The sequence below is a fragment of the Caenorhabditis briggsae genome (assembly GCF_000004555.2).
Source record: "Caenorhabditis briggsae complete genome, chrI, whole genome shotgun sequence".
In the NCBI taxonomy this organism is placed as follows: Eukaryota; Metazoa; Nematoda; class Chromadorea; order Rhabditida; family Rhabditidae; genus Caenorhabditis; species Caenorhabditis briggsae.
The window spans coordinates 10,884,053-10,893,079 of record NC_013489.2 but is presented as its reverse complement, the minus strand read 5'-3'; the positions used below and the strand labels follow the sequence as shown (position 1 = coordinate 10,893,079).

The window sequence follows — 9,027 nt, the reverse complement described above, 5'->3', positions numbered from 1 at the left end:
AATCAAAAATTCATCCATAGAAAATGTAGAGAAAATAATTGCGGTTTTTTTGAGATATCGGACTCCTAGAAATGTCAAAAACTGAAAGAGGAGATAGATTTTTTCTGTAAAAAACTTTCAAAAATGACCATTTTTGACATGTTTTCTTCCGGAAAACGACCATACATGAATCTATAACCACTAATTAATTTTTTAAGAATCATTTGAATCATCTTGGAACTCCACAAAATCAGATAAAAAATTCTGAAATTATGGTTTTAGACCTGCAATTGTGATCGCGCCAAACTTTTTTTCTGTAGATCAAAAATTAATTTGCAGTTCGGAATTGTTTTGTGGGAGAGCGTGAAGTGTACGAAACCAAACTAGATCGTCATTTATACAGTTGACAACTTTTCTCTAGCAACCGTAGTTTTTGAGATATGCGCCTTTGAAGTTGGTGCGATTGGCTCCTGAGGTGAGGAGGAAGGGCGTCAACTTTAAAGGCGCACAAGTCAAAAATCAGGTGATATTTCTACAAAACTTTCTTACCATTTCACACTACTGACATAGTCACCAAAAAATACTCACTTTTGAAACTCCTTCAGAATCCATCATCCAATAGATATTAGACGAAATGCGTGGCAATTCCTTAGCAATATTCGAATGCAAATACATTGCCGATGAGAGCAAATTTGTTAGAATTGCTTTATTTTTGTATTGCTCTTCCATTTGCTCATTAAAATAAATAGCACTTATTTTTTTCTTATTCACTTTTAGCACAAATCCAAGTATTGAGAAACCCTGAAAATTGATTTTATGATTAGATTTCAAATGGATTTTTATGATTAGAGCTCACCATTGCATATTTTTTGACAACTTCATTAATATCCAAATCATATGAAACTTCCATCACATTCAGATTTGAAAACTTGTGAAGATAATCCAAAATTCGCTTATCCGATTCTTCCATTTGCAAAATTACTGTAGATTGAGGGAACTCAGAAAGATCCAACGACTCGATTTGAACCATTTTCTCTGGAAAGGATTACTGTAGGTTTTGAAAAATGTCGCTGTGAAATGCAAACTCACTAGAAGCCGGACTTGATACCATTCCTTTGAACGTGTTCGCAAGTAACCAAAGTGTAGCGAGTGGCAGGATAATTTGGAGACATATTTGAATCGGGTTACGGTAAATGTAGTAGGCACGCTTCTGGAGAAGAGCTGTCAGTGTCATCAGTTTCCTCGGGTATCCTTGTTTTGGAGGTTCTTAAAATGGGTTACTGTATTCGTTCAAGCACATGGAGACCCACGTTTCTTCGCCTTTATCAATCCGGCAAACCTCTTTTTTCTCTCCGCTTTCGTATCACTTCCTGTATTCTTATTGATCACCATATCACATTCATCTCCAATTTTGATAAAAACCTGCTCCAGAGAGCTCATCGAAACTCCTACTGTAACAATATCCAAATTTTGAGCCTGATTATGAATAGAGGGTCCTAAGGACGTGATATCTGGAGAATTGAAGTTCCGTTCTGTAATAGCTTCAAGAGCACGGAAGAGTCTTGGAAGCAGACCCTTCTCTCGCTCTGCAATCGATATCTCCATCATTTGGCCTCGCTCGTCTTTCTGAAAAAATGAGATCTTCAAACTCAAACAATTCTGATTAAGGGTTCCATTAAGTCGAGGAATTTAGTCGGCCGACCAAACACTGGCATGCTGACGCGCAAAAGTCCACATTTGGTCAGCTCTGTCGGCTGTCGGTCGGTAGGCTAAACTGCCTGGCCGAAAGGAATCCTTATATGGAAGACTTGTTAGGCCAAGGCCATTACATGTTTAATTTTTTACAGAACGTTTTTATTCATCAAACATCGACATTACGACATTACCTTTCTCTTTAGTCCTTGAAAATTTCATACATTTTTTTATCAAAAAATTCTTTGAAATGCGTTATCACCCACCACAGTAGCCGTCGGACAAATAGCTTTACAAACGTTTAGCGCTCTCTCATAACTCTTCTTCGGATCGGAAATGGTCTTGAAAACCAAAGTCAACAACATTCCACCTCCGTACTTTTGCTTCAAAAAGTGAATAGATCCCGATGCAGCCATCTTTCCGTGAGACATCACAAAAACCCAATCTCCCAACTTCTCAGCTTCATCCATATAATGAGTAGTCAACAGGATAGTTCTATCAGCCTTCACCAGTGCCAACATCTTCTGAACATCGATTCTCGCAGCAGGATCCATTCCAGCAGTAGGTTCATCAAGGAGAATCACTCGACTTCCACCAATCATTGCCATGCAAACACAAAGTTTTCGTTTCATTCCGCCAGACAATTTTTTTGCCAAAGTGTCCTTCTTATCAGTTAGCTCGATTTGTTCTAAAAGACTCATTGCCTCCGCCTTAAACGTCTCTCCCGATCCTCCCTTCAAAGCATTCACCAGTCTCAAATGTTCCATTACAGTAAGCTTTTCGTATATTGGATTGTATTGTGGACAATATCCAATTAGTTTCCGAGCTTCAGATCTTTTCTTATTGGCATCAACTCCTGCTATCATAACCTTCCCTTCCGTTGGTTTGTGCATTCCAGTTATCATTCCAAACGTTGTACTTTTTCCGCAACCATTATGACCCAAAAGAATCGAAACTTGTCCTCTCACAGCTCTCAATGACAATCCATTCACAGCTTTTTCTCCATTCGGATACACTTTCACAAGACCACTCAACTCAATATCTATAGCCGCCGTGGTCCGTCCTTCCAACGTTTCCTGCACATCCAAAATTGTCGATTTATCTACACCGATTCTCGATGTCATTCCAGTCTTTGTTTTGTTCTTTCGATTGCTCAGAACTCCCCAAATGTGTTTAAAAATCACATGACCCAAGAAAGCAAAGAGTTTCTCCATGAAAATGGCAGCGACCAACATCCAAATGGTATTAAAAATCATGAAAGCGAGATAGACAGCTGCTGGCGGGAAGCCAACAACGTTTGATTTGAATAGATCGCCAAATGAGATTTCTGAAAGAAATGTCTTAAAAGTAACTTATCAATCACTCTCTCCCTCACCATCTTCCGCATAAGCCCATATAACAGCTCCAATATAATTCTTGAGTGCATGTGTCGGATTCAAAGAAATCACATATGCCATGGGTCCAGTCGGAGTATACAATAATGAGAAAATGACCAAAGCCAACCAAATAAGAACCATTCCTTCGACAGCCCTCTTTGCTGATGGAAAAATTGTGGAAACGAAAATAGCAAAGGCAATGCAATTGAAAGTATAGAAGAAGATTCCCAAGAGGATATAACCAGGGAATCCAGTGACACAAGCACACCAAATGAGTGATGTCAGAGTGATAAGGACAGTGGTTTTGAGGACTCCAAAAATGAAGTGTTCCAGATAGAACAGCCAAATGGGAAGACCCATTGTGCTAAGGTAGGGCTGAAAAAGGCTCTGTTTGGAATCAGTTGGAAAATTAAGCTTACTTTAACATTCTCCTTCTCGACTAACAAATTCCGTGTTGCCGCAATCACAGGCATTGCTAGACAAATTCCGTAAAAAAAGGGGAATATGAGAATTATCAATTGTCCTAGTTTCATCTCATCAACTTTCGGAAGAGTGTGAAGTTCGTTATCATCGATCGGATGTCCATAAGATTGCATTGTCCGTATATCAGAGAGCGAGTCAATCTTTCCGCCATTTGCTTCGTAAATTCCAAATATTATTTTGTTCATGTAATACATGTAGCCATTGAAATCAAACGAGTGTTGATTTCCCTTCCCTTTTATGGCAATTGTACTAGACATGTTTTTCTCCACAAAATAAACGACGTTTTCACAATCTCGAGCTTTTTCAATGAAATCCCAGCGATTCGTTTTTCCCCCATAGACTGGTAAGCTTCTTATTATATCTATATCATCATATCTGAAAAAATAAATTTGTATAGTCAGGGGTTCTTATTAACGTTACACATGATCAATATTCAGACGGCGGCTACTATGACCATCACAGTATACTATGAAATCGGGGCTCAATTTTTTTTTGTTGAATCAGATCTCCCTTGCATATGATTGACATCTATATCCTTTCCTTTCGTGAGCTTAAGACATTTTCTTGAAGTTTTTGAGGAATCAAAGGTATACAGGTGGCGCATAATTACCCGGACTCAAGTTTGTACTAACATAAAATTTAAGTAAAGCGATGCACTGGTTTCAAACTCGGGGCGCAAAGATTCAAATTACTCATAAATAAACTGGCCTAGTTCCAAACTATTCTTTCAACTATGAGCTATGAGCTCGTGCGTTATCGCTTGTCACAGTTGCTTCGTCTTTGAACAATCATAACAGTACCTAGACTTAAGGAATCGCTTCGAAAATTTCAGTAACTTTGAATCAAACGTAAAATTATATTTTTACAAATTTTCATGTCTCCGGGATAGTTATGTCAAAGGGATAGTTATGTCAAAAAATATACCCGTTTGTATCAGTCCGGGTAATTGTGCGCCACCTGCACATTGTGCTCAATTATCTCGGTTCCTATAAGAGATATCAACATTTTGTAAACTACAAAAATGTTGATGATATTATAATAAAAATTTTGTTAGTTGAAAAGTTTTTGATATCTTTTCTAAGAACCGAGATAAGCATTTTAAACTCACCGCCAAAATCAGAAGAGGCGGAGCAGCAATGAGAATCAGAGGAAGAAGGATCTCAAATGCAGTCCAAACTTTTGATCTCCATAAAAGCAGTGCATCTTTGCGTAAAAGATGAAGTAGCTTTTTGCATCCCATTTGAGAGGATTGATTTCAAAAGATAGAGAATCCGCTGAATAAAGAGTCAGAGAGATTTGTGGATCGATCCAATCTTGAGATTTTTTCGAGTTGCGAAAAAATGAGTTCATGACGTTGATAGAGGGTTGAGCTAGTTGGAAAATAATTTGTTTTACGACCCTTTTTTGGACGTGGGGGCGGAGTTTGGTGGATTTAGTCTACTGTAAGCCTGTAACTACTGTAAGCCTGTAACTGAAACTTTCAATTTTGAGCTCAATTATCTCGATTCCTGTGAAAGATCAAAATTTTGTAAACTACAAAAATGTTGTGATCAGCTGACAAAATTTTTTTCAAATTAAGATAAACATTTTATCAGTTGACAGATTTTTAATGTCTCTCATAAGAACGGAGATAATTGAGCTCAAACTGCGCATGTAGGGTGAGCTTCTATTAGAGCATTCACGTTATTATTTTCTCTGAAATTTCATCAAAACTTGTATTAGGAAACTGAAAAATTGAGAAAATGTTTATTCTTGGTAATAACCCAAAAAACAGTCAGCACATGCCAAAATTGGGACCACAACCAAGTCTCCATTAAACCAGTAGCGCATATTTCAATCCTTTGAAAGTGCAGGGACTAGAGATTTTTTGAAATTTGAATTAATCCTTTAAATTTTCAAGTATTTTTATCCCTACAGTAATCCTCCTCACTTTCGATCATTTCCTTCTACAGTAATCCTGTTCAGTTCAAAGGTTCATCATCTGCCAATGTATTGTCTTTTTAACATAATGCTAATCAGTAAACCGTTGATTCATTTCCAATTCTATCAGCTCGAACCCTATATAACAACACCACATTTCTCATTTTCTATTCCGACATTCCGTTCCACGAGAATGTTGATCCTTCTCGCTTATATGAAAGTTCTTCTTCTATTTCTATACTTTTTACCTAACAATGTGGGAGGTTGTCTTGTGGTGAAACCAAAAAATCCGGATTTGCAAAATTGCAAGTGCTCAATAGACTTGTTCAATCAGGATGATATCAGGAACAACAACGGAGGAAGTTATCTTGCGAATCAGAAAGCATGGAATCCAATAGTCACAGCTACGGACAGTTGTGGGTTATCGATTACCTGTGATCCGATTGCCGGAGTTTCTTCGTTTATGACAGTGATGTTTAGAAGTAATGGGAATCCGTTATATGTAAGTTTTAACTCTTCAGATGATGTGAACCTTGCTTCTGAATTTCAGCTCAATCGAGTGGTTTCTGGTCAATCCACGTATCTCCACAACCTCGATCAATCGATAACCTTACCTGTGACGAATCAGAAAATGGAACCTATCAATGGCATTACTATGGCTCCCCACTTCCCGATTTATCTTTATCTTGTATTGCTGATGAAGATAGTTGCAAGTGTTCTAGCATTATAATCGAAGGATTTCCTACAGTATCTAGTCGCATGAAATCTGATCCCAATCGATGCGGGTACTTCAATGCCAGTTGCGAACGTCCAGAAGGGACCTATCCATTTCTGTTTTCTGTTGACAAATATGCCATCACTGCTGGGTCTTCATCATATGTTTAACAATACGACGATTTGATGTGCTTAAAAGAGGAAGATGGAGCATTCAACTGGTATTTTGCTAATCTCCGAATGCCTAATCCAAGTCTATCTTGCGCTGCGGATGTTCAAATTTATGGCAAGGGAACTATAGAAAAGCATCGTTTGGTGAGAATCGATGGGTTCATTTCTATACGCTGAATGAATTAATACTTGGGTGTGCAGATGATGGATTTGATCCATTCGTTTTCAGTGAGAATAATGATCCCATCTCGGTTAGTTCTAGAAAATTTCTCTCCACAAAAACAACCTATCATCTAGATGACCGGCGACAGAGGCGACAGAACTGTTCGATGTGTAGACCATCCTCTGGACTCTAAAGTTAAGATATGGATTGCCAGAGGAACTCGTGTTATCAATCCAGCTGTGGCATGTGTAAAATTGGAAATTCAAAAAGATGACGTCCCGATGAATGGATGTCAATGTCCACCAATAAAGCATATCGATGCTCTTGGAATCATTCAAATGGATTCACATACATCGTGGCTCGCGAGGAAACTGATTATTCGAGCATCAATAGCAGTTGATTCGAATTGCGAAGTCTCGTTTAATGCTGCTCTTCTCGGACCGACAGATTTCCAGTTGATGTTGCTCAGAGATGAAGCTCCGCCCATCTTTGTGAGTTTCAGTCTTCAAAAAAGAGTTACAGTTACCCATATTTGTTCCTCAGATGCGCCGTTACTTGAAAGACGACATCAAACCTGCAAAAGTGGTTCTTGACGATTTGACTTGTCGCAAAGTCGGAAACGCGTATAAATGGGATTACGGTAGCTCGAAAATCACTGATAAAACGCTCTACATGATAGGGGTGATAGGCATTCTATTAGTGATTACGGTATGTTGTTTTTTTAGTTCCCAAAAGGCAAAATCGCAGTCAAATGCACCACAAATACAAGAAAATGGACAGTAGACAAAGCTGTGGATGTACCAACCATCGATGTGATCTACGCAGTTTGTGTAGATTTCAGATAAATTCTGTTCTAGTTAATAAAATGTTCAAGCAAGAAGAAACAAGAAATGGAATGGTTTATTAGCATTTATTGCTGTCTGAGACTTCTTCAAAATGAGAGAAACTTCTCATAATCTAATCAGAAAAAGAATACGGTACGGCGGGATGAATGACAAAAAGAATCGAAGAGAGAAAAGAGAGTTCTACATAGTGGTTCCAGTCGTAGCACCAGTAGTTCCGTCCGTAGAAGAAGAAGTCGATCCAGTTGTTGTGCCAGATCCTGAAAATTACAAAATCAGAATATACGAACTATTGGGATTTTTCCCTCACCCTTCTTTCCCTTCTTTCCTTTCTTCCCCTTCTTTCCCTTCTTATCCTTTTTGTTCTTCTTCACTTTAACTTTACGGGCACGTGGCAAATGTTTAAGTCGCTGTCCAACGAGACATTTTGCAATACAAATGTGACAGATCATCATCAAAATCGCAAAGATGAGTCCTGCAACCATTCCAGCCATCATTGGCGTTGGAATCGATTCTCCGACCACTGTTCCTCCAGAAGCTTCCATTTCAGCTGGATCCGACATCTGGAATTACAGGTAATGTGATGGACCAAAAAATCCAGATAACAGACCTTCGTATAATCTTGTTCAAGTTCACAAAATGAATATGAAGTCGATGAACCTGGACTGATTGGAACTGATCAGTTTTGGAATTTTCAGGCGAGAATAGGGAGGAGGGAGGGGGAAGTCACGTGGATGGCGGTTTTAGAAAGTCACGTTTGGTAAACTCAAAATTTTCAAATTTTTGATTTGGGTCCACGTATTGAGAGGATTGTTTCGAAGACAAAAAATGTTCAAAATTCAGGTTAGCTTCTAAAAACAAGGACCTCAAATTCCGAGAAAAAACCAGATGAAAAGTGGGCGGAGGTAAGGGCGGAGCCTAAATTTCAAGGCTGACACGGTTTGCCGCAAGGTTTTTTTTCATGACCATATGCAAAAGCATACAAAACGTGCGCTGCCTGCAAGTTAGGCTCCGCCCACTTTTCCCGATAATTTTTTTCCGGAAATTGTTTTCCTCGGAATTCGAAAATTTTGAATTTTTTGCTGTTTTCGGAACTTTGGAATCATTGAATTTTTTCGAAAATTTTGATAAATTTTGGAATCTTTCGAGCTTTGGAGTTTTCGAATTTCCGAATTTTTTCCAAAAAAAAAACGGTAACGAGGAAAAACAGTACTGCGAAACCATGGCAAGGTTGCAACTTAGGCTCCGCCCTCTGACTCCGCCCACTTTTCTCGGGACATTTTTTCCGGAAAATTCCTCTCTCGGAATTTTAGGGGCTTCTTAAATATTGAAAAATCCAGAGAAAGGAAGAAAATCCAGAGAAAAGGGGGCGGAGGAAGAGGGCGGAGCACCTGTCGCCGACCGGACTGCAAAATGGACGGAGTCTCGGAGTGCCTTGAGAAGTGTATTTTGAGTTTTCAGTTGATGCAATAGCCCGTGATAAAAGTTTCGAGAATTTTCTCCAACATTCTTCTGTGTAAAATCATAAAACAGAGGTTCTAAGCTATTTTTCTCGACTTTTTGCATCATTTTCGGTCCGAAATGCTCTCACAATTCCCCATTTTCTGTCAATGATGCAATCCGTTTCAACTTTTCCAGTTTATCTTGCTCAACCGTTTTAATTTGTTTTTCTTTCAGGCATTATGCT

The 9,027-nt window shown here is 38.7% G+C and overlaps 3 protein-coding genes across 3 annotated transcripts in view; 2 read left to right on the top strand and 1 right to left on the bottom strand.

Moving 5' to 3' along the window:
• The window catches only part of Cbr-abt-5, a gene marked incomplete at both ends in the record, with an annotated part of 9,043 nt that extends 4,273 nt beyond the window's left edge, over positions 1-4,770 (bottom strand). The window contains 8 exons of the mRNA XM_045241227.1: positions 556-780; positions 836-1,014; positions 1,069-1,245; positions 1,290-1,638; positions 1,938-2,998; positions 3,047-3,422; positions 3,467-3,905; positions 4,616-4,770. Of these exons, the coding sequence (XP_045096991.1) occupies positions 556-780; positions 836-1,014; positions 1,069-1,245; positions 1,290-1,638; positions 1,938-2,998; positions 3,047-3,422; positions 3,467-3,905; positions 4,616-4,770 (2,961 nt within the window). The remainder of the gene's footprint in view (positions 1-555; positions 781-835; positions 1,015-1,068; positions 1,246-1,289; positions 1,639-1,937; positions 2,999-3,046; positions 3,423-3,466; positions 3,906-4,615) is intronic.
• An 873-nt stretch (positions 4,771-5,643) lies between these two features.
• Positions 5,644-7,343, top strand: Cbr-hpo-33 (the record flags this gene model as incomplete). Its single annotated transcript, XM_002640335.1, is given in 4 exon segments — positions 5,644-5,952; positions 6,633-6,989; positions 7,021-7,206; positions 7,224-7,343. The coding sequence occupies 4 exon segments, from the start codon at positions 5,644-5,646 to the stop codon at positions 7,341-7,343; spliced, it is 972 nt and encodes a 323-aa protein (XP_002640381.1).
• Positions 7,344-8,301: 958 nt separating this feature from the next.
• CBG20293 overlaps positions 8,302-9,027 on the top strand; it is a gene marked incomplete at both ends in the record, with an annotated part of 1,635 nt that continues 909 nt past the window's right edge. Inside the window, 2 exons of the mRNA XM_045241226.1 lie at positions 8,302-8,348; positions 8,781-8,784. Coding sequence (XP_045096990.1) covers positions 8,302-8,348; positions 8,781-8,784 — 51 coding nt within the window. The remainder of the gene's footprint in view (positions 8,349-8,780; positions 8,785-9,027) is intronic.